The sequence below is a fragment of the Balaenoptera ricei genome, chromosome 1 (genome assembly GCF_028023285.1).
Source record: "Balaenoptera ricei isolate mBalRic1 chromosome 1, mBalRic1.hap2, whole genome shotgun sequence".
In the NCBI taxonomy this organism is placed as follows: Eukaryota; Metazoa; Chordata; class Mammalia; order Artiodactyla; family Balaenopteridae; genus Balaenoptera; species Balaenoptera ricei.
In genome coordinates, this window is record NC_082639.1 from 18290472 (window position 1) to 18315520 (window position 25049).

The window sequence follows — 25049 nt, forward strand, 5'->3', positions numbered from 1 at the left end:
TCAACAAATGGACTTTACTTGAATCCTGCTTTTTAAAAAATAAACTGTAAAAGTTAGGATAATTATGAGACAACTGGAAATTTGAAAACTGGATAGTTGATGATTTAGGGATTATTATTAATGTTTCAGGGTACGAGAATGGCATCCCATTTTAGTTATGTAAGCAAAAAAAGAAGTCCTTACTGTTTAGAGCTATGTATTGAAATATTTAAGACTGAAACAATATGATGTTTGGGATTTGCTTCAAAACAAGATGAGAGTTGGGGAAGCAGGTTGGGATGGGAACGGGGCAGCACTGGGTTATGAGCAAATGGAGGTTCATTATTTTCTTCTGTTTTCTGTGAATATACCAAATTCTCCATAAGAAAAAATGAGGGCTAGTAGATGAAAACATAAAATTGGCAAAATAAGTTGTTGAAGCTGGGTGAGTCTACTTTTGTGTGTTTGAAAATTTCTACAACGTGAAGTTAATGAAAGAAGACGGGGGTTCCTATGTTCAGAAAAGTTGAGGACCACTGCACTGTTACCTGAAACCCCTTGACACCTTAGTATATGAGCGGGCCCCTTTCAATGGACAGCTGTCTGGGCACAGCTTTTGATAAGAGGAATGGGATGGGAGAGAGTGGGGTTTGGAGAAGTCGGCCTGAGAGAGGCAAAGGAGGGCAAGGGCCAGGCGGGAGGGTCCTTGAGGGGCAGACAGGAAGGGCTTAAGGCTGACCTGCTGGCTAAAGGAAGTTGCACAAGCTCTGCTGCCTAATTCCAAAGAGGGCACGTAGTAGAAAGAGCACAGGATGTAGAGAGAGGAGACTGGGGTTCTATTCTGGACCCAATACCAAGACCCTGAGCAAGTCTGCAATCTCTTCAGTCTCTGGGCCCCAGGGTCCGCATCTGCAAAATGGGAATGATAGTCAGTGACGTTCCAGCCACCTCCCACTGGGAATCGAATCAATAAGGACTGGCTAAGTTTGTAGCCCTTGCAAACGTGAGCTGTCCTGTTCACATCATGCTCAAAGTTTGCTTTTGCTCACCCACCTGCCCAATTAGCAGATCCAAAGAAAGCAGGGAGCCCCACAGGGCCCTTTGTGGGTGGCCAGCAAGGAGGGGCAAGGGTGGGACTGGGAAGTATTTGCTAGCATCCCTCCTCCAGGCAATCCCAGCTCAGCTCTACTCCCTGAACAAGCATCTCCCCTGGAACCTCAAATCTGCAAGCCTGCCCCTCTCCACCCAGTGGGGTAGAGGGAGGGGCTGGGGCAAGGTCTCCAACAGAGTCACTGGCACACAGTAGGGGCTCGTCCACACATACTGAGTGTCCAGCTGTACCTTGCCCGGCCGTGAAGGTGCTGGGAAGAGAGGAAGGTCAGGCTGGGCCCTGCCCTCAAGGTGCTCACAGCCCAGTGGGGAAGACAGAACATAGACAAGGATGTGCTTGCCAAGGGCTGAGGAGGCCTGGGTGAGGCTGGAGCAGAAGAGAAGCCTGTGGGGGGCACAGACCAGGAGCGCCCACCCCACCCTGGGATGAAGTGATGCTTCACCAGAGCCTTGAAAAATGAGGAGACACTGGTGGAGCAAAGTAGGATGGGGAAGGTGACTCTAAGAGGGGAGAGGCGCCTCGGTAAAGTCCCCAGGTAGAAGTGTCAGCACATTTGGGGAGCAGCCTGGAGCTTATGGGGCAGGCACCTACCAGGGCCGGTGAGGAAGTGGTGAGCAGTGAGGCCTCAGGCTAAGCAGGGCCCCGAATGACCCTCTGGGAGTCCATGCTTCTAATGAGAGGCGAGGGGATGCTTTTGTATCACTGCCACATGCCAGGCTTCTTCTAAGCACCTGACAGACTTTGCATTATTTCACCAAATCCTGTCCACAACCCCAGGAGGTTTTACAGATGAGGAACCTCAGGCCCAGGGTAAGGCATCTGTCCAGCTCACATAGCTGATAAGTGGTGGAACCTAGACTCCAGCCCAGGGTGTCAGGCTCCAGAATCCATGTTTTTAACCCAAACCTCTAGGTTTTATCCCACAGGTGATGAGGAGCTCCTGCAGGGTTCTGAACAAGAGAGGAGTGATTCAATAAATTCTCATGGTAGATGGGACTTCCCCAGCGGTCCAGTGGTTAGGACTCCACGTTTCTGCTGCAGGGGGCACAAGTTTGATCCCTGGTCAGGGAGCTAAGATCCTGCCAGCCGTGTGGCGTGGCCAAAAAAAAATTCTTGTGGTAGAAAGACTGACTCTGGGGCTCATCTGCAGACCCAGGCCAAGTGGGAGAAAGGGGGTGCAGCCCTGAACCCCAGGCTCGACTGGGTGACGGAGAGCACAGCCCAGCCCAGCTCAAAGCAGATGGCCAACAGGAGACACTCGGATTCCAAGCTCCCAGGCTGATCTGATTACATGAATCCAACCGCCACCCCACTTGCTAAGTGCTCGTTTTATTTTTGTTACCTTGTTTATTCCTGTGAGGTAGTTAATATCTTCCCCATTTTACAGATGAGAAAACCGAGGCTGAGGGAGGCGAGGCAACCGGCTCAGGGACATGTCAGTAGCTCTAGGAAGTGTAGAGCCCTCTGCCTCCAGAGCCTTCTCTCACTATCACACCTCTCTGAGCCCCACTTATCTCTGTAAGGATCACTGTGAAGATTAAATTAGGTCATATTTTTTTCTAACGGTGGAAGTCAGGCATCTTCAGAAGCAATGCAGAAACACTTTGGGGGAAGGGAGGGGAGGCACTGAATTTTAGGCTTGCCTCTGCCATTAGGCCCTCTGTATCCCTCTGAGCAAGTTCCTTCCTCCGTCTGTGCCTCCGTTTCCCCACCTATACAATTTAGAGCTGACAGACATGACCCTTCCAGGTCAAAGCTCCGGGACTCAGAGGCGGGGTTAATCATATCCTGCAAGACTGCCCCAACTTCAGCCACCAGCAGGAGCAAAAGTCTCCAAATGGTTTTCATCTGGATAATCCCCCAGCCCCAGCCCCCAAGAGTCCAGGCTGGGACAGTCAGGAGGAGCTACACTGCAAGGCCTGGAGCAGGACCTGGGGCCAGCCCCAGGTCTCCCCCGGCCCCTGGTACGAACTTGAGCAGTCTCCTTCCCTCCCTGGGCCGACTCCCTGTCTGGAACGAGGGGTTGGGCGGTGACGTGGAAGGCTCCTGCCAGCTCTGACATTTATTATTTCAGGATCCCTCAGTCTCTCGCTGTTTTCCTTCCTGCGCTGCTGGAGCCTGTGGCGGGCTGTGCGCCCCTTCAGTTGGGCCCCTGAAGCCGTCTCCCCAGCCCGGGAACCCGGCCAGCCCTGCCAGCTCAGCCCCTTGCAGCATGGTGGGAAGCGGGGAGGAAGAGGGGTTGCAGGAAGGGAGCCGCACCCTCTGTGTGTGCTGAGGCCTCCACAAACCCCAAGTTTCCTGGCTGGGATTTTCCTCGGGAGACTGCTCGGCGGTGATGAGCTAAGAGACCAAGAACTCTGCAGGAGGATCGCTGAAGATTCCCATCTGACCCCTGGCCCCAAGCCCTGAATTCCACCCAACCCTGGGGAGAACCAGCCTGCCCTCCTGGACACAGCAGCAGAGGGCCCCACGCCGCCCATCCTCTGGGTTCCCTTGTTGGCCTGGATGAATCCCTCCCTGCCCCAACTCGATAGTCATCATGAATCCCTTAAACCAGGGGTCCCCAATCCCCCGGGTCGCAGACCGGTACCGCACAGCAGGAGGTGAGCGGCGGGAGAGCCAGCGAAGCTTCATCTGCCGGTCCCCATCGCTCCCCATCACCCGCATTACCGCCTGAACCATCCCCCGCTCCCCCTGTCCGTGGAAAAACTGTCTTCCACAAAACCGGTCCCTGGTGCCAAACAGGTTGGGGACCGCTGCCTTAAACCCCAGTCCTCCCCAACTCTGCAGTTTCCTCAACGTGCCACACTGTTTCCAGCCGCTAGACCTCTGCCAGGAAAGCCTTTTTCCCATTCTGCCTAGTAAACACTCCATCTTTCCCTTCTCAGCTTACAGGGTACCCCCTCCCCATCACGGCAAAACTGACTTTATGCCATCCTGTGCCCACTACAGCCTTCTATCAGAGCATTCGTGGCCCTTATTTACCACGTCTGAATCTCTATGGCGCTGAAAATGCTAAAAGGGCAAGGATTGGCTCATTTGCCTTTATAGCCACAGCACCCAGCACAGGACCTGGCACATGAGTAGCAGTAAACGTTTGTGGAATGAATGAGTGAGTAAATGAATGAATAGATACTAGCAAGGCCTTGTGGGAACACAGAAAAGGCAGCAAGGGTTAAGAATTCAGGACATCACACTGTTCTGAGGTCCAAATTCTAGTTCCAGTACTCTTAGTTGTGTGACCTAGGGCAAGTGACTTAGTTTCTCTGAGCCTCCATTTTCGCACCTGTCAAATGGGATAATAATAGCACTTACCTCATGAGACTGAATGTGATCGGGCATTTAAGTACCTAGCCCAGTGCCAGGTATACAGGGAGGGCTGCATGATACCCATCTTGCCCAGCAGACATCTCTGTATTCCCAGGCCCTGCGACACATCCCCAGGCTGCCAGGGGAATCAGCTGGGGTGCTTAAAAAAATAAGGGTTCCAGAGCCTCACTTCAGACCTGTTAAGTCAGAGTCCCTGAGTAGGAAGAAGAGGAGTGAGAGGTAAGGCACACAAGTGTGCTTTGAACTGCCCAGGTCCAAATCCTGGCTCTGCCACTTACTGCTAGCAGAGTTGCCCAATTTATCAAAAATAAATACAGGACATGCAGTTATATTTGAATTTCAGATAATCAGTGAATAATTTTTAGTATAAGCATGTCCCATACCTTGCACGCACATCCTGTATGTTCTTTGGCAATCCTGTTTACTGGGTTATCTCTCTGTGCCTTTGATGGGGATTACATGAGTTAAAATGTATATGGGAAATGCTTACAACACTGCCTAGTGTGTTTGCTATTCCTATTTTTATTGCTTTAAAAGCAATCCAGACGATATGGAAGAAACTTGAAAACCTTATGCTAACTGAAAGAAGCCAGACACAAAAGTCCACATATTGTAGGATTCCACTGACATGAAATGTCCAGAATAGGCAAATTCGTAGAGACTGAAAGTTGCCAGAGGCTGGGGAAGTGAAAGTGGGGAGTGACTTCTAATGAGCACAGTATTTCTTTTTGGGCTGATGGAAATGTTCTAGAACTAGTGGTAATGATTGCACAATACTGTGAATAAAGACTGCCGAACTGTACACTTTAAAATGGTTAAAATGGTACATTTTATGTAATATGAATTTTGTCTCTATTTAAAAAAATCTACCTAAAAGCAACCCAGGGGATTGTAACGTGTAGCCAGGACTGAGAATGGGGTAGGCTCTCAACGAATGTTTGATGAAGAAATGAATGGATGGGAGAGAGGAGAGAGCAAAGGGCAGAGCAGAGGGGAGAACCTGCCTTATCCAGACCTAGGCTCAGCTATTCATTCCCGGACACCCACAAGGTACACAGATTTCTCTTTTTGCTCTGGTGTCAGGACTGCACAATTTTAGTGCTTACTCACAGTAATTACCTCATTCCTGTTGCAATTATCCTCCCCTTTTCTCTGTGGTTCCTAATCTATTTAACCATCCTATATGCAGGTGTACTTGTGTTTTTAGTAAAAGAGAATTAAATAAAATTAAGTATCTGTTAGGCGCCAGGTAGATGCTAGATGCTTTATATGTAATCCCCTCAAACAACCCCATAAGATAGTTATTATCACCCTGATTTGCAGATGGGGAAACCGAGGTTCGGAAAATTCAAATCATGTGCCCGAGGTCACACAACCAATAGGAATTCAAACCCAGGTCTGCCTGACTTCACTTACGGGACAGTCTCCACAGATCTCAGCCACACCCCTCTATGCTGTGGGCTGTCAATCATCTTTTTTTTGGAATTAATTAATTAATTTATTTATTTATTTTTGGCTGTGTTGGATCTTCGTTTCTGTGCACAGGCTTTCTCTAGTTGTGGCGAGTGGGGGCTACTCTTCATCGCGGTGCGCGGGCTTCTCATTGTCGTGGCTTCTCTCGTTGTGGAGCACAGGCTCTAGATGTGCAGGCTCAGTAGCTGTGGCTCACGGGCTTAGTTGCTCCGTGGCATGTGGGATCTTCCCAGACCAGGGCCCGAACCCGTGTCCCCTGCATTGGCAGGCAGATTCTTAACCACTGCGCCACCAGGGAAGCCCTGTCAATCATCTTTTCATGGGCATGAGTCTTTCTTCCCAGATGGGGACCTTGTCTTGTCATCTCCATCCCCTCAGAACCTACCATCTCGCCTTCGTACACAGCAGGTGTTCAATAAATAGTGTTTAATGAATAACTAACCTTAAGGGGGCATGCAATAGCTCACCACAGTAGTTTTCACTCTGACTGCTCATAAGTTGCCCGGGAACCTTCTAACTGTTCCCTTGCCCAGGCCTCACCCTTGGGAGATTCTGATTTGTAGGTCTGCGTGGAGCCAACAGCATCTGAAGTTCTTGAAAGCTCGGTCAAGGTCAAAACCCAACCCAGTTAGAAAACCTTTAGCAGCTGTTCCCAGCTCAGCCTCCTGTACCCTTCACAGTGAGGCCCACTCTCTGACCTCAGTGATGCCCACTCACAAAGTTCCCAGGACAAAGGGGGCCCAGGGCCCTGCCCCAGACTCTGGGGATCTCATTGTGCCTCCGTGGGCTTCACTGCCTCATGTACTCTGGGCCCATCAAAGGGACTTTCTAGCAGAGATGTCTGAGGACTATACTACCAAATTGCTTTTGAGGAAAGCATTTTCCTTCTGCTCTGACCTTAAGCTCCAGTTTCTGTCCCCAAATATGCCTGTGTCACCTCGGTGGCCAGAACAGCTGAATACCAGGCAAGGAAGTTGGACTCAAAGACGGCCATTTGGGGAGGTGAGGAGCCTTTGTGAGACTGGGCTTGAGGCTGACGCTCCAGGAGAACCCTGTGTCCTTGTGCAGAGGCAGCCTGGAATGGGAAGAGGCTAGGCTCAGATGGAGCTGGGTTCTAAGTCTGGCCTGGAAAACCCTCTTGGCCCAGGTCCCTGGCCACCATCCCATGTCTCTACTTCCCTTCTCAGGAAAAATTCTCATCTGCCTCCTCCTCAAATACAGTCCAGGCCAGTGTGGAGGGGAAAATAGCACTAAATCTGTTTTTTTTTTTTCCCCTAAATCAGTTCTCAAGGTCATCAATGACCTCCGTGTCGCTGACGTCAGGGGTCGTGTCTCTGTCATTTTCTTATGTGACCTCTGGACATCTAGGCAGCATCCTACAAAGCTGAGCGTGGCTCCCTCATCGAAACATTCCTCCCCTGGCTTCTGAGGCACGGACCTCTCTTGATTTCCTTCCTTCCTCATCAGCAGCTCCTTCTCAGTCTCCTTCATTAACTACTCTTCCCATCCTAATCTCTCGATCCTGAGCTCCCCAGAGCTTGGGCCCAGGTCCTCTTCATTCCTTTCCTTGGGTGATTTTATCCACTCCCACTTCTTTAAAACCAGCTAATGTACTATACGCATTATGTGGTTCATGGACCACGTGCATGAGCAACTCTTGGGGGTGCTGGTTAAGATGCAGATTCCCAGACACCCTCCTGCAGGCTGGTGAACCTGCCAAGGACATTTGTCATTTTTTAAAATTAATTAATTAAATTAATTATTATTAATTAAATAACAATTAATTTATAATTAATTATAAATCATTTATTTATCTTTGGCTGCATTGGGTCTTCGTTGTTGAGCGTGGGCTTTTCTCTAGTTGCGGTGAGTAGGGGCTACTCTTCGTTGCGGTGCGTGGGCTTCTCATTGCGGTGGCTTTTCTTGTTGCGGAGTACGGCCTCTAGGCGTGCAGGCTTCAGTAGTTGTGGCTTGCAGGCTCTAGAGCACAGACTCAGTAGTTGTGGCGCACGGGCTTAGTTGCTCCGCAGCATGTGGGATCTTCCCGGACCGGAGCTTGAACCTGTGTCCCCTGCATTGACAGGCAGGTTCTTAACCACTGTGCCACCAGGGAAGTCCCGGACACTTGTCATTTTTGCCAGACTGGTATCTGAACCTCTCTCCTACATCTGGGAAACTACTTGCTGCACAAGTCTCAGCAGAGCTTGCCTCCTACAAAAGCTGACGAGACCAAATTCATGCTTTTCCAGACTCCTTTGCAGCTAGGGTACAGGTAAGTATGAGCTAGCCTTGGCCAATCAGAGGCACTCACTACAGACTTTGAATCAGGAGCAGAGAGAGTGGAAGAGCATTCTTATGCTGATGGCAACAGCAGTGAAGGTGCCCAGTCCCCAGGGGACAGTGGTGGTATATGCTGTGGCATTTAGTGCAAGGCAGTAATGTCCTCGCCAGACTGGCTCAGTGGAGTGATTTTGGCTGAGATCCCCCCTGCTGCCTCGCCCCAGTTCTCTAGCTTCCCAGAAATCCTGTGAACTACTGAATATTCCCTTTCAGGGAACTCCTCTTCTGTCTAAATCGGCTCAGGTTGGTTTCTGTTACTTGCAATAATAAGCCTAAGTAAGAAACAGCTACTGAATTGGACTCTCTGGGAATGATGCCAGGTGATTCTTACACAGATCCAAGTTTGAAACCCACTATCTCAATGCTGACAATTCTCAAATGTGTATCTCCAGCCCACCCACTCCTTTGACCTCCAAACTCATATATCTAAATGTCTTCTTGATTTCTCCCCTTGTATGTCTCAAAGACCTGTAAGATGTAAAAACAGAATTCTTGACTCTCCTCCAAACCTGTTCCTCTCCCAGATTTCCCCTTTCTAGGAAGGGGCAATGGCATTCTTCCATTAGGAATTTGGGAACCATTCTTGACCACTCCCCACATGCACCCCATCAACAAATCTTGATGCTACTACTTATAAAATACTTCTAGAATCTGTCCACTTCTCCACCAACCACGGCCCTATCCACAGCACCATCGTCTCTTCCATGGACAACTGCCAACAGCCTCCTTGGGTCCTCTCCTGCCCCCTCCAATATCATCTCCACACAGCAGCTTATATGACTGTCCTAAAATATAAATTGGATCATGTTGCTTGCCTGCAAAATAAATAAAATCCAAACTTGCCACCAGGGCCTACAAACTTGAATATGATCTGGCTCCAGCCTACCTTCCCAAACTCATCTGTTGTCACTCTTCCATTTGCCATCGCTATGTTTCTGCTCCTCTGGCCTCCTTTCAGTGTCACAAATACTTTAGGTTCTTTACTGACTCAGGGCCTTTGCCTAAGATGTTCCCTCCAACTGGAGCACCCTCACACCATTATTCTCTATTAATGCTCCTTCTAAGGTTTCTTCTTTTATTTGTTACTCCCATCGATATTTTCTGAGCTCCTACTATGGTGCTGTGGTAAATACTAGGGATAAAATGGTGAGATAGGTTATTTTCTCATGGAAGTCAAAATCTAGTCAGAAATCAGATTTTAACAAAGTAATTATGCAAATAAATGTAAAATTTATCTAGGATGTGTGCTGCAAAGGAGACACACAGTGCTATTAGGGAGAACTGAGCTATAGAATAAATGTGGAAAGACAAGTTCAGAGGCCAGTGCAGTGTTCCAGGGGAGAGGTGATGATGGGGACTAGGGTAGCGATGTAGAGAAGTAGAGGGACGGCAGAGATGTTTAGAAGGTAACACTGATGACCCTTGGTGATGAAGGGAGCATGTGGAGCTTCTGGCTTGCTTACCGGAAGAGAGGGAGGGCCCACTCTCTGAGAAGGGAACACCAGAATGGCCAGCCTGGGGGGGAAGTCATGAATGTGGCTTTGACGTGTCCAAATGAAACAGCTGAGTGAGCAGCTGGACATGAGGGTCTGGGCTAAAGGTACAAATGTGTGAGTCATCTGAAGATGGAAGAGGACTGAACCCATGGGTGTGGATGAGATTGCCTGGGGAGAGAGGCTAGCATGCCAAGAGATGAGGACCCAGGACCAAACCTCAAGGCAGGCCTGGACAGGGAGAATGAGCCTTCATGACATTTATTACACGTGCAATTACTGACTTGTTTGTTTACCTGTTTACTGCCTGTCTTCCCCAGAAGACCGTAAGCTCAGTAGAGCAGGGACTGCGTCTCTTAACAAGTAATGTGTCTACCCAGTGCCTAATACAGGGCCTGGCATGGAGCAGTTCCCATGCATGATGCTGGCTACTATGTCCCTCGGCAGGGCCGGCCTCATCCATTCCTTAGATAACATGGTCTCCACTGGTCTCCACTGTCCAGCAAAAAGCCCAAATGCCTAAATGACATTCAAGGCCCTCCAAGTCATGCTGTACCCCCTGAGCTCTCCAATCCATCTTTTTAATTCCACTACACCTGAGCTTTCCAAACTGGGGTTCCTTTACACCTGGATAACCAGAGGCACAAAACAGGATGAACACAGTGCCTCTCCCTGGAGCCTAGATTGTGCCAAATGAAGAGAAATGGCCATGGACACATGGGGGTGCGGGTAGGGACTTTCCAGGCCCTGCTCCTCTTCTCCGAGAAGTGTCCCCTCCCACAGTGTAGGTCTCTGTGGCCATGTTTCCCTGCCTGAGTCAATCCCTCCATGACCTCTGCTGATGAAACCAGGGGTGGGGACCCAGCTTCTGGAACCAATCCAGAAGCTAGGCTGGGCCATCAACCTCTCTGCCAGGAACTTGGACGCAAGACTGGCTTGGTTGCCTTTAGATGCTGGACCAGTGAGGTCACGTGAATGTGGGGGCTGAAGATGCCTGACTTCCCCAGAAGACTGTGTGATGCCCTTTGGGGCCTGTGTGATGACAAGTGAGCAAAAGCACTGTTTAGCTGTGCAGAAAGAAACAAGAGGCAAGAGACAGCGGGAATGAGGAAGCAGCTGCCTTTGTTCCTGATGACTTCCCAGATTCAAATGAGGCCCTGGTGAGGCCCGGGTGAGGTCTACTTTGACTTATACTGTTCTTCAGTCCCATGAGGCACCTCTAGATCCTTAAAACAAATTTCCCTTCAACATAAGCTTTAGAGGGTTTCTGTTTCTTGCAGACAAAAAAATCTCTAAGACTACATAATTTTTATTATTTTTTGCAAAATAAAAATGTTATTATTTTGGTAAAACAAACATCAACACATGATGAAGCAGAATGGAAAATTCACAAGAATATTAAGAATTAAGAATGAAATCCTTTCTAAAATAAGATTCGAAAACACTGAAGTCACAAAGGAAAAGATAAATTTGACTCCAATGAAACTTAAAACTATGCATTATAAGACACGATACCGACTTAGGCAAACATTCCTCTTAACCACCACCCCTTTATTGATAATACATTTTCTCTGAGGACAGATATTGGGAAGCATGCACATTTCCATAGCAGTTACCTCTGGGGAGAGTACAGGGATCGTGAGACATGGTCAGAGGTGACTTTAGTCTTTTCTGTTATATATTTTAAATTTTTAATTAAAAATTAGTATGTCTTTTGTTCAATTACAACTTCATTAAATCTCAAAAAATATATATAAAACACAAGCCTTTGAAGATCCCCTGTTTGTGGTGGACTGCTTCATCCAAGACCCACTGGGAGATTTAAGTTCACTAGTAGTTTGAGACACATGACATAGTATGAATTCTCAGCACTGTCACAGTGGCTTACTTGGTTCCTGAATATGCTTTCTTCCCATCTGTCTCCAAATTCACTCACTTGTCCTCTCCACTTAATGGAGTTCTTCCATCCTTCAAGACCCATCTGGAAGTGTCACCTCCTCCAGGAAGCTCTCCCTGACTGCACCAGTCCTCACTGCTCTCTCTCTCTCCCTCGCTCCACTGGCCTCTTATGGCACTAACCATACCTTCTCTGTGTACTCTGGACAGACTCCTGGGGTTCCACTTACCTCGCTAAGACAGGCTACTTCTCTCCAACCAGCCAGCAAAGCTAAGCAGCATCTTTATGTTCTTGGTGCCTAGCAGAGAAATGCCATGGAGAACTGACATAGCACAGGCCTTAAAGTCAGACAAAGCCACTATGTGGCACAAGGCAACTGCCTTAACTTCCCTGGGCCCATTTTCACCTGTGTTATTGTGAATATCAATGAAATGATGGATGTAAAGGGCCCAGGACAGGAAGACGACGGTTGACAGAATGATTATCTGTCATAATACTCCCTCACATTTGAGCAGCTTTTAATTAAAAACAAAAAACATTTAACAACCCAGAGAGGTAAGCAAGGAAGGTGAAATAGGGTGAAATTTTAAGGGTGAAATAACTAAGGTTCAGAGAAATTACATAGGGACTTTAGAAGGAAAGAGAATAGGACCAGGGGTTAGAACATTTGGGTAGAAATGCCAGTTCTTCCACTACCCAGCTGTGGGAGCTTAGATAAGTCTGTAGCACTCTCTGGACATCAGTTTCCCCATCTTAAATGAGAGAGTTCCTAGGTGATCTCTATCTTAAAGGGTCCCTCAGCACTGACATTCTAGCTTCCTGTAACCTGCCCAGGGTCCTTCCTAGCAGGACTGCAAAAAAAGACCGCAAGTCCCAGGACAGAGTCCCTAGTTACTCCCAGGAAACCAGCTGGGACTGGAACACTTGCTTTGAGAATCAGTCAAATTTTGATTCTGCCAAATGGAGCTTCAAGCCTGGGGGTTAGTCATGCCCAGAACTGAGATCGGGGTAATGACAGCATCAAACTACATGTAAATATAAACACAAATGCAAAGCCAAACAGGAAACCTCAGGAAAGTCCAATCCAAAGGTCAGATTCTAACTTTTGAGGCACTGAAATGCTGAAGAGCAAAACTGTATTTGGGTGTCAGAAACCTTTCTATTGCAAAAATGAACCTTTGCGCTCACCAAACTAAAGTCCCAAAGGCAAAGGAGACTGGGTTTTGTCTGGCTTAACCTGGGGTTAAAGTTGAGCCCTGACGGGAGTCTGCTGTGGCCTCCAGATCCATCCTAAGGGCTCTCTCCCCCAGGCACGCACAAGTGCTTACACACACGAAGCCAGGCAAGGCCAGATGCACGGGCATAAATGGGCATTTCTGTCCCTGGAGAAGGGTTCATAGTACAGCCCTTTCTCCTGATCCTGCTCTAACATTTTAATGAACAACCCAGAGAAGAGTGTGAACTGTGAAAGCCCTAAGGATGCTGATCGTACTGACCTCTTCTAGGTCACAAAATGAAGACAAACCTCAGGTAGCTCTCTCTCCTCAGGATGAGGCTCTGAGGCAGTTTCCCTGTGAGCCTCCAGTAAAATACAGTCTACATTCATAGGCGGTGGACTCTAAGCTACTGGTTCTGCCCAAGGAAGGAAGCCAAAGCTTCTTATTTTAATTAAAACCTGTACCCCCACTATATGCAAAGCACTAGGCTAGGCTCTGTGAGAGAAATGAGGACAAAAGAGACCCAGTCCCTGTCTAAAGAGGTCTGTCAATTAACCCCATAATCATTCCACTAATCAAAATGCATGCCTTACATACATGGCTTCATGTAATACCATAGTCCTGTGAGGTAAACATTATTATCCCCATTTTATAGATGCCAAAAGTGGGGCGCAAACAGATCAGGTCACGTGCCCAAGCTCACACGGCTGGCAAACTGCAGAGCCAAAATTTGAACACAGGTCTGCCTTCCCCAAAGTGGGTGATCTTTCCACAGTCCTCTATCACCCTTACCAAGTGATACACACAGACTGTGGGATGGGGGTTCAGACTGCTGGGGAGAGGAGGAGAAGAAGAGATATCCCAAGACATTGGCCCAGGGTATTATGAACTATAAATCTTTGTATCTACCACGCAGTAGGTGCTCAATATTCTTATGGTGAAGGATGGAAGGTGAGAGCTGCTGTTGAGGTCCAAAATGCCACCCCAATTTAGGGCATCTTCTGAAAGGGAGCTGCAAAAACACATTATTCTCCTTTGGCCCAAAGCCTCAGGGTGTCTGCCCTAGAATATTCCTGCAGAGGAGGCCGGGGAAACTGCAGCGGGTCTGGAGAAAAGGAACTAACTCCAATGAGCAGGGGAACGGGGTGGGGCAGCCTGCAAGGGCCAAAGAAAAGGCCTGGGATGCATTTCTGGAAAAGACAAAGAGGAGGGGAGGGGAGAGGAGACTGTAAACTTGTGAACAGCCTGGCCAAGGTGAACCCCGGCTCCTGGCGCCTTCTCATTCGCATTCATTCCACAAACACCGGCCAAATCTCAGAACCAGCAGTCTGGGGGAGGGCGCCTCACTGCTCCCAGGGAGAAGTTAAGTTCAGGACTGAGGCTGGAAGGTCTGCTTCCCAGAAGGGGAGTGACTTGGGGGGCGAACTTGTGGGGCGAACTTGTGGGGCTCCAAAGATGAAAACCCAAACAGATGCAGTGAGGCGCTGAGCAAACCTGCAAGCGACGGCGCGGCAGGTCACTAAGAGCACTAGGGGTATGTCCCTCGACCTGTGAAGTCTGTCGTCGAGGTGACCTCGAGGACCCCCAAATGGTCCCTCGGGCCCTCCCCCAAACACTCGACGGTGAGGACGCAGATGTTTGAGATGCACTCTGTTCTCACAGCTCTAGGGAGGGGGAAGGTTTCTGGGGCGCGGTAAGGAGGGCCATCGCAGCTCCGGTCACGCCTGTGAAGGTCAAGGCGAAGCCCTGCCGAGACCCTAGACCCCTCCCGCCTCGGCCCTCTCACCTCCTCCCGCGCCAGTGCTGCCCCGCGGCACCGGGGCATCTTGGCGGCGAAGGCGGCAGCCCCGGCCGGGGAGCTGAGGTCCTCTGCAGTGACGGCCAGGAACTCGGCGACGCTGAGCTGCTCGGGCATGGCGGGCGCGTGGTGGGGTCGCCGGGGCTGCCGGAGTGGGGCCCGGGGGGCGCTCGCCGCAGTGCTCTGGGCCGGCCTCCCAGCCCGCCACGGGCGCCGTCCTGGCCTCCGCGCCGCCCCGCCCCCTCCGCGCCGCCCCGCCCCCGACTGCTTTTGCCCCGCACAGCCGCGTCCCCTCTAGTCCTGGGAGCCCAGACCTTTCCCACTCCGCCCGCTTCTCGGCCCCGCCCACGGCCTTCCAGCCTCGCTCCCCACCTTAGCCTGGACCGCCCGTCTCCCGCCCTCGCGGGCCTCCCAGCCCTGAGAGTCCCGCCCCTGGCCCCTCGCCCGGCTCCTCGGCCCACCCCTCTGGCCTCCCATCCCCAGAGAGCTCCGCCCCTGGCTCACTGCCCCGCCCGCGACCCATCGACCCAGCCACCTGGCCTCCCAGCCCCTGAGAGCTCCGCCCCTGGCTCACTGCCCCGCCCGCGACCCATCGACCCAGCCACCTGGCCTCCCAGCCCCTGAGAGCTCCGCCCCTGGCTCACTTCCCCGCCCTCGGTCCCTCTCCCGGCTCCGCGGTCCCGCCCCATGCCTCTCTGCAGGGTCCTTTGGCCTCCCTTTCTTAAAGCTACCTCCCTCTCGGCGCGTCTACGGCTCCGCCCCTTTGTCCCGCTCCCGGGCCTCCGAAGTCACCCTGCCTCCCAAAGCCTCGGTGCCGTATCTCCGCATCCCTCCTTAATGCGCCTTGCGTCTTCCTCTCCTACCCATTAGTTCCCAGTCCTCATGACCTCACCCCTTCAGCTTCGCCCTCACCCAGCCCCTCGTCTCTCTCCCAAGCCCGGGGTGGGGGGGAGGAGGATCTCGGTGCCCCGCTCCGCCCCGAGTCGCCCCACCCCTCCCTTGCTCCGCATACCCCGCTCTCGGCCTCCGCTCAGCGTCCAGCCAGGGCCGTCCAACGGCCCCTTCGCTCCTCCCCTAAATAGTGTGCCCCGCCTCCAGGGTCTTTGTGGCTCGGCGCCTCGGATAGCTGTGTGATTTGGGGAAAATTATATCCCTTCTTGGAACCTCATTTTTCTTCTCTGCAAAATGGGAAGTCTAATGCCCACTTGGTTGTGATGTTACGAGGAGGGAACCTTACACGTGCGTGTACTCAATAGGCGCTCAGGAACTGGCTCCCTCTTATCCGGCCTTCTCACCCACACCTTCATTCTTCCTGGGCTCAGTCTCCTGCCTTTCACTCCTCAACCTGGCTCACCAACCCCACCAGGCTAAAGATTGCCCCTCCTCCCCACCCACTATCCTCTGCCTCTTGGGAACCACCTATATATTTGGGTGGATGAGGGATGGTGTTCAGGATAAAAATCCACTTAGATTTAGTTCTGGAGCCCGAAGTCCTCTGGAAAATATCAGGGAAGCACTGCGGTGAAGAACATTGGCTTTGGAGTCAGATAGGTCTAAGTCCCCAACCTGGTGCTGCTGTTGACCAGCTGTGTACAGCTGAGTAAATTGCTTGCTTCTCTAAGCCTGAATTTTCCACCTCTTGAAATGGCCTAATGGTATTTCACCCCACTAAGTGACTGAGAGGATTATGTAGTTTAAGTGGAAAAAAAAAAAACCTGAAAAGATATACACTAAAATATTACCGGCTGAGGATGTTATGAGTAATTTCTTCTTTTAGCTAGTCTGTCTATCCTAACGTTTTGGTAATGAATTTATACTGTTTGTGGAATAGAATTGAAAGTTGGAAAAAATGTGTACAATCTGGTGGAGGAGACAGGACCAATAGGCTGTGAAATACAACTCTGGTTCACCCCTCAGTCACCCTTCAACCCACTCTAGCCTGTTTTCAGCCCGAACTACAGCAAACAGTAATTTCATTTTTTTGAAAAAGGACCATTTTCCTCGGTGGTCCTCCTCCTCTCTGACTGCTCCTTCTTAGGGCCCTTTCTGAGGTGCACTTCCTCTGCGTGTATCTTAAATGCTGGACCCTCTGCTCTTCTCACTCTACTCAGGCTTCCTGAACACCTTCATCCAACTCCACCAGTTCTCTTTACACCATTGATGTTGATGTCTCCTATATTCGACTCCTGTAACAACGCAAACTTGGTGGCTTAAAACAACACATTTATTATCTTACAATCCTGGAGGTTAGAAGTCTGAAGTGAGTTTCACTGGACTGAAGTCAAGGTATCAGCAGGGCCGCACTCCCTCCAAATGCTCTAGGGGAGCATCTGTTTCCTCACCTTTTCCAGCTTCTAGAACTGCATTCCTTGCATTCTTTGGCCTGTGGCCAAGTTCCTCCATCTTAAAGGGCATCTTGCTTCTGTGTCACATTACCTACCTTTCTGTGGTCAAATCTCCCTTGATCTCCATATTATAAGCACATTTATGGTTACATTTTTGGCCCATCCAGATGATCCAGGATAATCTCCCCATCTCAGGAACCTTAAATTAATCACATCTGCAAAATTCCTTTTGCCATATAAGATAACATTTACAGGTTCCAGGGATTAGGACCTGGGTATCTTTGTGGGCCATCACTGAGCCTACCACATTTTCCAAGGCTTAAGATCTATGTATCCAACCATTTATAGGATGGTTTCATGTGACTATCTCACAGACAGTCTATATGTCCAAAACCGAACTGGGCATCTTGTACCTCACTTCTGGTCCCAGCTCCTTCTCTGTCCCTGTCTTGGTGGAAGGCACCACTGTGCACTCCCTGACGATCATCCTCCCCATCTCCTTCCACCAACCTACACTCAATCATTATCACTACCTCCTGAATGTCTCACAAATACAGCCACCTTCTCCAGCTCCTGGCCAACCCCAGTCCAGGCCACACTACCTCTGACCTCCTCACCAGTCTCTCTGTGCCCAGTCTTGCATATCTGATCTGTTGCTCCCCTGGTTAGAACTCTTCAATGGCCCCCATTGCTCTCTGGATGAAAGACAAACTTTTTTCATGGCTACCTGGTCCTGCATGATCTTTTGCTCCTGCCGTTTTCATTTTCTTCCTTACCTCTCACCCCTCCTTTCCTGCCATGAGCCAAGCTCTCTCATTATTCTTCCTTCTGCCCATAACACTCCCCGACCTCCTTTCAGCTGCTCATATTGGATGTCAATTCCTCCAGGAAGCCTTCCCCAATGTCCTTCTTGGAACTCCCACAGGACCCGGTATCCCCTGCCCCAGCACTTCTCACTGAGAACTGTAATCACCTGTTTGCTGGTCTGGGTCTCTGGCTCACTTATTTATTTATTGAGCACTTACTATGTACTAGTCACAGTGCCAAGGGCTATACAAGCAATAGCTCACTCAATATCCACAGCAACCCAAGGAGTCGGGGAACATTATTCTTCCCATCTCTGTGTTATAGGCGGGAAAACCAAGGCTTAGAGGGGTTAATTTGTATAAAGTCAGAATGAAAATATAACCAAGATTTCAACCAAAGTCTGCATGACTCCAAAGCTTTTGTTTCATTATTAATCACCAAACTATGCTACCTAACTAGAAAATATTGCCTCTTATAAGCAGATATACATGTTCCATATATTCTCTTCTATAATTAAAACATGCCACCAACCAGAGGCAGAATACTATCGTAATATCTTGCAGGCTAACAAATTATTAATATTTTGTAAAGCAACTTCTTCAATGTCAAATCCTCTATCAGATACTCAAACCAAGAGACACATACTGCTGAGGGCGGGCCACTTTCTGAAGCATAATTTTTATTTCAAGACTTCTGGGAGAAACTGAATAATAAATGGTAAGTAAATTACAGTATTATTTGGAAATAAGATAAACCCAGAGCTATATCAGGGTAGGTTGCAAAAGTTTTAGGAATTTTCAGAGAAAACATGTGCCTTCAAGAAAATTTCAGTTGCTTCTAGTTATTTCCCCAGACCATCCTACATAAACATTCACTTTACGAAGGCTATTTCAAGGAAAGAATTTGAGACACACTACTTATAAAATTGCTGTTTCTAGGTCCCTGGACCAGCCAGTGCAAATCCAGCTCCCTGGAATTCACTTGTTCACTCAATAAACATTTATCAAGCAGTTCTAGGTGTATTTCTGAGTGGAAAATGACAAGTGGGGAGGCTTTGGATACAAAGGTGTGCAAGATATGGAGCAGTTCTCAGGAAACTTGTACCCAAATAATCATACAATGCAAATTATAAATGCCCTTAACAAGGTGCTACGGGAATTAGGGGTGGGGAGGGGAAAAGAGTCCTTTCCCTGTCTGGCTCAGGGAAGATGGGGCAGCTTCAGAGAAGAACGGAGCCTGAGCTGAGCCCTGAAGGATCCGAGGGAGTTGGGACAGAATGAGCAAAGAAAAAGACAGTACAGAAAAGTCCGTTCCCATCAGTGTGGACACATACTGTAATGTCTCCCATAATTAAAACAATTCCTCTTGAATTCTAACTCCTCCCTCCAGCTACTGCCCCATTTCTCTGCTCCCCTTTCAGAAGTCCTTGAAAAGTCGTCACTATATTTACAGTATCGAATTCCTTTCTTCTGATATTTTTCTTTTCAGTAAAATAACATTTTGCTTTTATTTAAATATTATGTGAACAATTCAATTACAGTGAAATTTTCCCTAAATTTCTAGGTTGGGGTAATCTTTAAGTAATCTATAGATGTTTGATATCACGTCATGCCCAAGATTATGTTTATATTGGGTTAAAATAGACAGAGGATAAAAATGTAAGAATCCCAGTGTTTGATGTACCTAATGCAAATACTCTCTTTTAGCTTCATAACATTTATTTATTTTTATTATTATTATTTTTTAATTTATTTATTTAATTAATTTATTTTTGACTGTGTTGGGTCTTCATTGCTGTTCGCGGGGTTTCTCTCGTTGTGGCGAGCGGGGGCTACTCTTCGTTGCGGTGCGTGGCTTCTCATTGCAGTGGCTTCTCTCGTTGCGGGGCACGGGCTCTAGGCACGCGGGCTTCAGTAGTTGTGGCGTGCGGGCTCAGTAGTTGTGGTGCATGGGCTTAGTTGCTCCGCAGCATGTGGGATCTTCGCGGACCAAGGCTTGAACCCGTGTCCCCTGCATTGGCAGGTGGATTCTTAACCACTGCGCCTCCAGGGAAGCCCCGCTTCATAACTTTTAAAATAGAACCTCTTAAGATAGCTTCTCTTTATTTCTGCCTGCAACCAGTAGTATAGAGTCAGGAGCAGCTGCTTGGACAATTGTTCACCGGCATCATTGGATTATTTTGCTTCATTTTGGGTCATGGGCAAACTGCCATCTGTCAAGAGGAGAATCCAGGATGTTGCTGGGACTGAGCAGCGGGGAGGGTGAGAAATGAACTCAGAGTGGCCCTGGAGGCAGCTCCAAGGAGCCAGTGGGCAGAGCAGTAGGAGTTTAGGAAGGAGTCCATGCCTGTACTCTGATATTCTCTTAAACTACCACTGATCAGGCTTCTGCTCCCACTAACCACTGAAACTGCTCTCATCAAGGTCACCAGAGACCACCACGGTCCTGAACCCAATAATCACTGCTCAGTTCTCACCACGCTTGGCCTCCCAGCAGCTTCCTCCATGCTACACTTTCTTCACTTGGCCCCCAGGACACCACACTATTTTGATTTTCTTCCTCCCTCACTGATGCCTCCTTCTTGATCTCCCTTTCTGGTTCTTCCTGTTCTTTGTGATTTCTTAACACTGAGGACGCAGTCCTTGGTCTTCTACTCCCCTACCTCCATGCTCACTCCCTTGATGATCTCATCCAGTCCCATGGCTTTAAATACCATTTAGATCCTGATGATTCCCAAACTTATAACTCCAGCCTGGACCTCTCCCCTGAACTCCAGACTCCCATATCCCACCACCTCCTTGACACTCCCACCGGGAAATCTAATAGGGCATCTTGAACTTAATATGTTCAAAGCTGAGCTCCTGATTTCCCTTCCCAAACCTCTTTCCCCACATCAGGAGATCTGTTGGCTCTTCCCCCAAATAGATTCAGAATCCACCACCCCACATCACTGATCCAAGCCACATCATCTCTTGCCTGCATTCCTTCGGGTGCCTTCTGATTGGTCTCTCTGCTTCCACCCTTTGCTCCTCTACAGGCTATTCTCAACAGAGCAGCAAGTGAGCCTTTGAAATGTCATGTCAGGGGCTTCCCTGGTGGCACTGTGGTTAAGAATCCACCTGCCAACGCAGGGGACATGGGTTTGAGCCATGGTTGGGGAAGATCCCACATGCCATGGAGCAACTAAGCCCGTGTGCCACAACTACTGAGCCTGCGCTCTAGACCCCATGCGCTGCAACTACTGAAGCCTGTGCACCTAGAACCCATGCTCCACAAAAAGAGAAGCCACCACAATGAGAAGCCCGTGCACCGCAAAGAAGAGTAGCCCCCGCTCGCTGCAACTAGAGAAAGTCTGCATGCAGCAACAAAGACCCAATGCAGCCAAAAATAAAATAAATAAATAAAATTTAAAAATACGTCATGTCAGATTATGTAGTTTCACACCTCAAAACCCTCTAATGGCTCCTCATTTCACCCAGACTAAAAGCCAAGTCCTTGCATGGCCTGCAAGCCCTATATAATCTGTCACTCTCTGACCTCATCCACTCTTCCCCATGTTCTCCACCTCTGTTCCAGTCACACTGACATCCTTGTTCCTTGAATGCACTAGGCACACTCCTGCCTCAGGACCTTTGCACTGGCTGCTCCTCCTGCCTAGAATGCTCTTCCCCTGGATATCCACATGGCCAACTCCCTCTCTTTTTTTCAAGTCTTAGCTTAACTGTCACCACCTGACCATCCTATTTAAAACTGCAGTCTCCTGCCTCTTCCGCACACTCTCGATCACACTTACCCTGCTCTATTTTTCCCTATTGAGCACCTTTTAATACTTGTACCTTTTCACATGCTGCTTTTCTTATTGGTTTATTGTTTGCTCCCTCCATTAGAATGTAAGTTCTGTGAGAGTAGGAGCTTCTTTGTCCTGATTAGGGCTTTGTGGGGAACCAGGTTATGTGCCTAGGCTTTGGAGCCAGACTGCCTGGGTTTGAATCCTGGCTTTGCCATCAACCTTGGGTAAATAGCTTGATCTCTGTGAGCCTCAGTTTCCTCATCTGCAAAATGGGGGAATAATGGTGCCTCCCTCAAAGGGTTATAGAAATGATTAAGTGAGCTAACGGATGTACAGGATTTAGCAGTAGTTCCTGGCATACAGTATATGTCTTAGCTCAATATGTGTTAGTTATTGTCCATTCCCATGTCTGGTGCATAGAAGGCCTGCAATAAATATTTGATCAATCCAGTAGGTGTTATTAACCCCCATTTTACTGATGCCCAAAGTTACATGACCAGTGAGTGGCAGGGGCAGGTTTAGAATCCAGGCTTATTTGCGGTCAAAATCCCTGCTTCAGGGCCTTCCCTGGTGGCGCAGTGGTTAAGAATCTGCCTGCTAATGCAGGGGACATGGGTTCGAGCCCTGGTCTGGGAAGATCCCATACACCGTGGAGCAACTAAGCCCGTGCGCCACAACTACTGAGCCTGCACTCTAGAGCTCGCGTGCCACAACTACTGAGCCCATGTGCCACAACTACTGAAGCCCGCGCTCCTAGAGCCCGTGCTCGGCAACAAGAGAAGCCACCGCAATGAGAAGCCTGCACACTGCAACGAAGCGTGGCCCCCGCTCGCCACAACTAGAGAAAGCCTGCACGCAGCAACGGAGACCCAATGCAGCCAAATAAATAAAATAAAATATATAAATAAATTTATTTTTTAAAAAAATCCCTGCTTTATCCACTGATCCATAATCTACCTTCTGGTGGTAGGTTCTAGGCTCACCTCCAGGGAGTGGAGAGTTCATGTTTCATGTCATGGACGAGATGACCAGAGACCAGAAGAAGTGAAAATGAGGACCGCCAAGGGAAGTGGATACAATGAGGGGCTCCACCTCCCCCTTAGGATCAAGCCCATGCTCCTTTGCGTGGCCACAAGCCCCTTCCCCACCTAGCCCCATCTGCCTCTCCAATCCTCTCTCAGGAGAAGAAAACCAACCTCAGCCCAGTTCCTGAGGTTACCTCTCTTCTCATGCACAGCCTGTTCCTTCTGCCTGCATTACTTTTCCAGCTTCTTTGCCTGCTGACCTCCTATTCATTCTCATAACTCAGATGTCACAGATGTCACTGCCTCAGGAAGCCTCCCCTGATGCCCTGAGATGGTTTGGTACCCTTCCCTTTGGTACCCCTGTGCTTCCTCATCATGTCTCACTTTGTTTCCTTGCTTCCCCCTCACTCCCTGTGTATAAAGACCCACCCCTATCTACCCTTCGCTAGAACGAGAGCTATATGACCCTGTGACCTCAAGTTGCGCAAGACGTTTCCTACCCAAAGATCCCCCAGGAACTGGAAAGTACCCAAGAGCCAAAGGAAGCTACTCTTCAGGGCCAAATGGTCTTTGTTTGCATATCCTCAGTTCAAGCCACCAGCAGAGACTAATCTCAGAATCTCAACTCTTAAATTCCCTTGAGAGAGAGTTGGATGGCCCCAGCCTGCCTCAGAAGAAGCTCCCAAGCCTCCCTGCTGCACACTTGACTGTGAATTGCAGTCTACATCATGGCGCCCCCTAGAGGGGAGCACTGCACAGCCGGCCCAGCTGGAAGGCTGGGCACAGTAACACTGAGTGTCCACTAGGGTGGGCCAGGCTCCCTGGGAGCTGTGGGAGCTGCCTACACCATGAGTACAAATATAGACTGCAGGGCACCTATAGGGGCAATTTGCAGAGAAGTGTGGACTGATCAGATTTACAAAGATCTGTAGCTGTCATCGGATTCCCAAATGGTTCACAAACCCATAAGAGGTTTAAAATTCCTAAGGAGATATTTGGTGAACACATAGAAATATTCATATTAAAAGGGTATGTACGTGGGCTTCCCTGGTGGCACAGTGGTTTAGAATCCGCCTGCCAATGCAGGGGACACGGGTTCAAGCCCTGGTCTGGGAAGATCCCACATGCTACGGAGCAACTAAGCCCATGCGCCACAACTACTGAGCCCACGTGCCACAACTACTGAAGCCCACACGCCTAGAGCCCATGCTCCGCAACAAGAGAAGCCACTGCAATGAGAAGCCTGCACACCACAACGAAGAGTAGCCCCTGCTCGCCGCTACTAGAGAAAGCCCGTGCGCAGCAACGAAGACCCAATGCAGCCAAAAATAAATAAGTAAAATAAATAAATTTATATATTAAAAAAAAAGGGTATGTACGTGAATCCATCTGCACAGCCCGCCACCACCATTGTTTCTGAGAAGGGTGCCTGAGATGGGGTGGGTTTCCCAGATATGAAATAAAAATGAAAATAATATCAGTTATCAGATTTACTCAGTGTAGGTACTTTTCTAAGCCCATTACATACAATAACTCATAGAATGCTCTCATAGGTAGGTACTGTTATTATACCCATTTTGTAGAATAGGAAACTAAGATAGGAGCAGTAAGGAACTTACCCAAGGTTACCAGTACTCAAGTGATGGAACCAGGGGACAAACGCAGGGAATGTGGCTGTAAACCGGTGTCCAGTGCCTGTGCATCTACGTCCCGGCCTAGATGAAAGCAGATTCAAGCCGGGCTGGATAACTAAGTCCAAGTTGTCTTCACCAACTTCCTCATTGGAGGGGGAGGATAGCCAGTCTTCCAAGCCTCTGCCCCTGCTCCAGACAGGAAGGGCCCCAGCACCTTTGGCTGAAGCCCATCCAGGCAACTTGGAGCAGAGACTATCATGCAAAGTCTTTTCTCAAGCCTAGTGGGGACAACCTTTGGAGACAGGCCTGCGTTTCCATCCTGGCTGTGCTCCTTATTAGCATGGGCAAGCCTCCATTTCTCCAATGGAAAATGGAGAGAATAGTGCCTGTCTCATGGGGTTGTTGTGAGGATTAAAGGAGAGCATGCTCATAAAGTACACAACGCCGTAAGCACTCAGAAAGCAGTCATAGCTCTTTTCATTCACCTTTGGTTGAAGAAAAGAAAACTCCTTATGATTTTTTGGAGGTCTATCTTATAGCTCTGGAGGTTGGAAGTCTGAAATGGGTTGCTGGGCTAAAATCAAGATGTTGGATGGACTGTGTTCCTTCTGGAAGCTCTAGGGAAAAATCCATTTCCTTGCTTTTCCAGCTTCTAGAGGCTGTCTACCTTCCTGGTCGTGGCCCCTTCCTCCATCTTCAAAGCCAGCAGTTTAGCACCTTGAAATCTCTCACTGACTCTGACACTGACTCTCCTTCCTTTTTCACATATAACGAATCTTGTGATTCCATTGGGCCCACCTAGATAATCCA

General features: G+C 49.0%; 1 protein-coding gene across 4 annotated transcripts in view; it reads right to left on the minus strand.

Annotated features, from left to right (window-relative positions):
- ASAP3 (ArfGAP with SH3 domain, ankyrin repeat and PH domain 3) overlaps positions 1-14861 on the minus strand; it is a 47366-nt gene extending 32505 nt beyond the window's left edge. For 3 of the 4 annotated variants that reach the window (XM_059915900.1, XM_059915896.1, XM_059915895.1), the window contains exon 1: positions 14627-14861. In XM_059915900.1, coding sequence (XP_059771883.1) covers positions 14627-14755 — 129 coding nt within the window. In that variant the 5' untranslated portion in view covers positions 14756-14861. Of the gene's footprint in view, positions 1-11852; positions 11922-14626 lie in introns of all 4 variants that reach the window. The other variant, XM_059915899.1, reaches the window with a different exon arrangement.
- Between the last annotated feature and the right edge of the window lie 10188 nt (positions 14862-25049).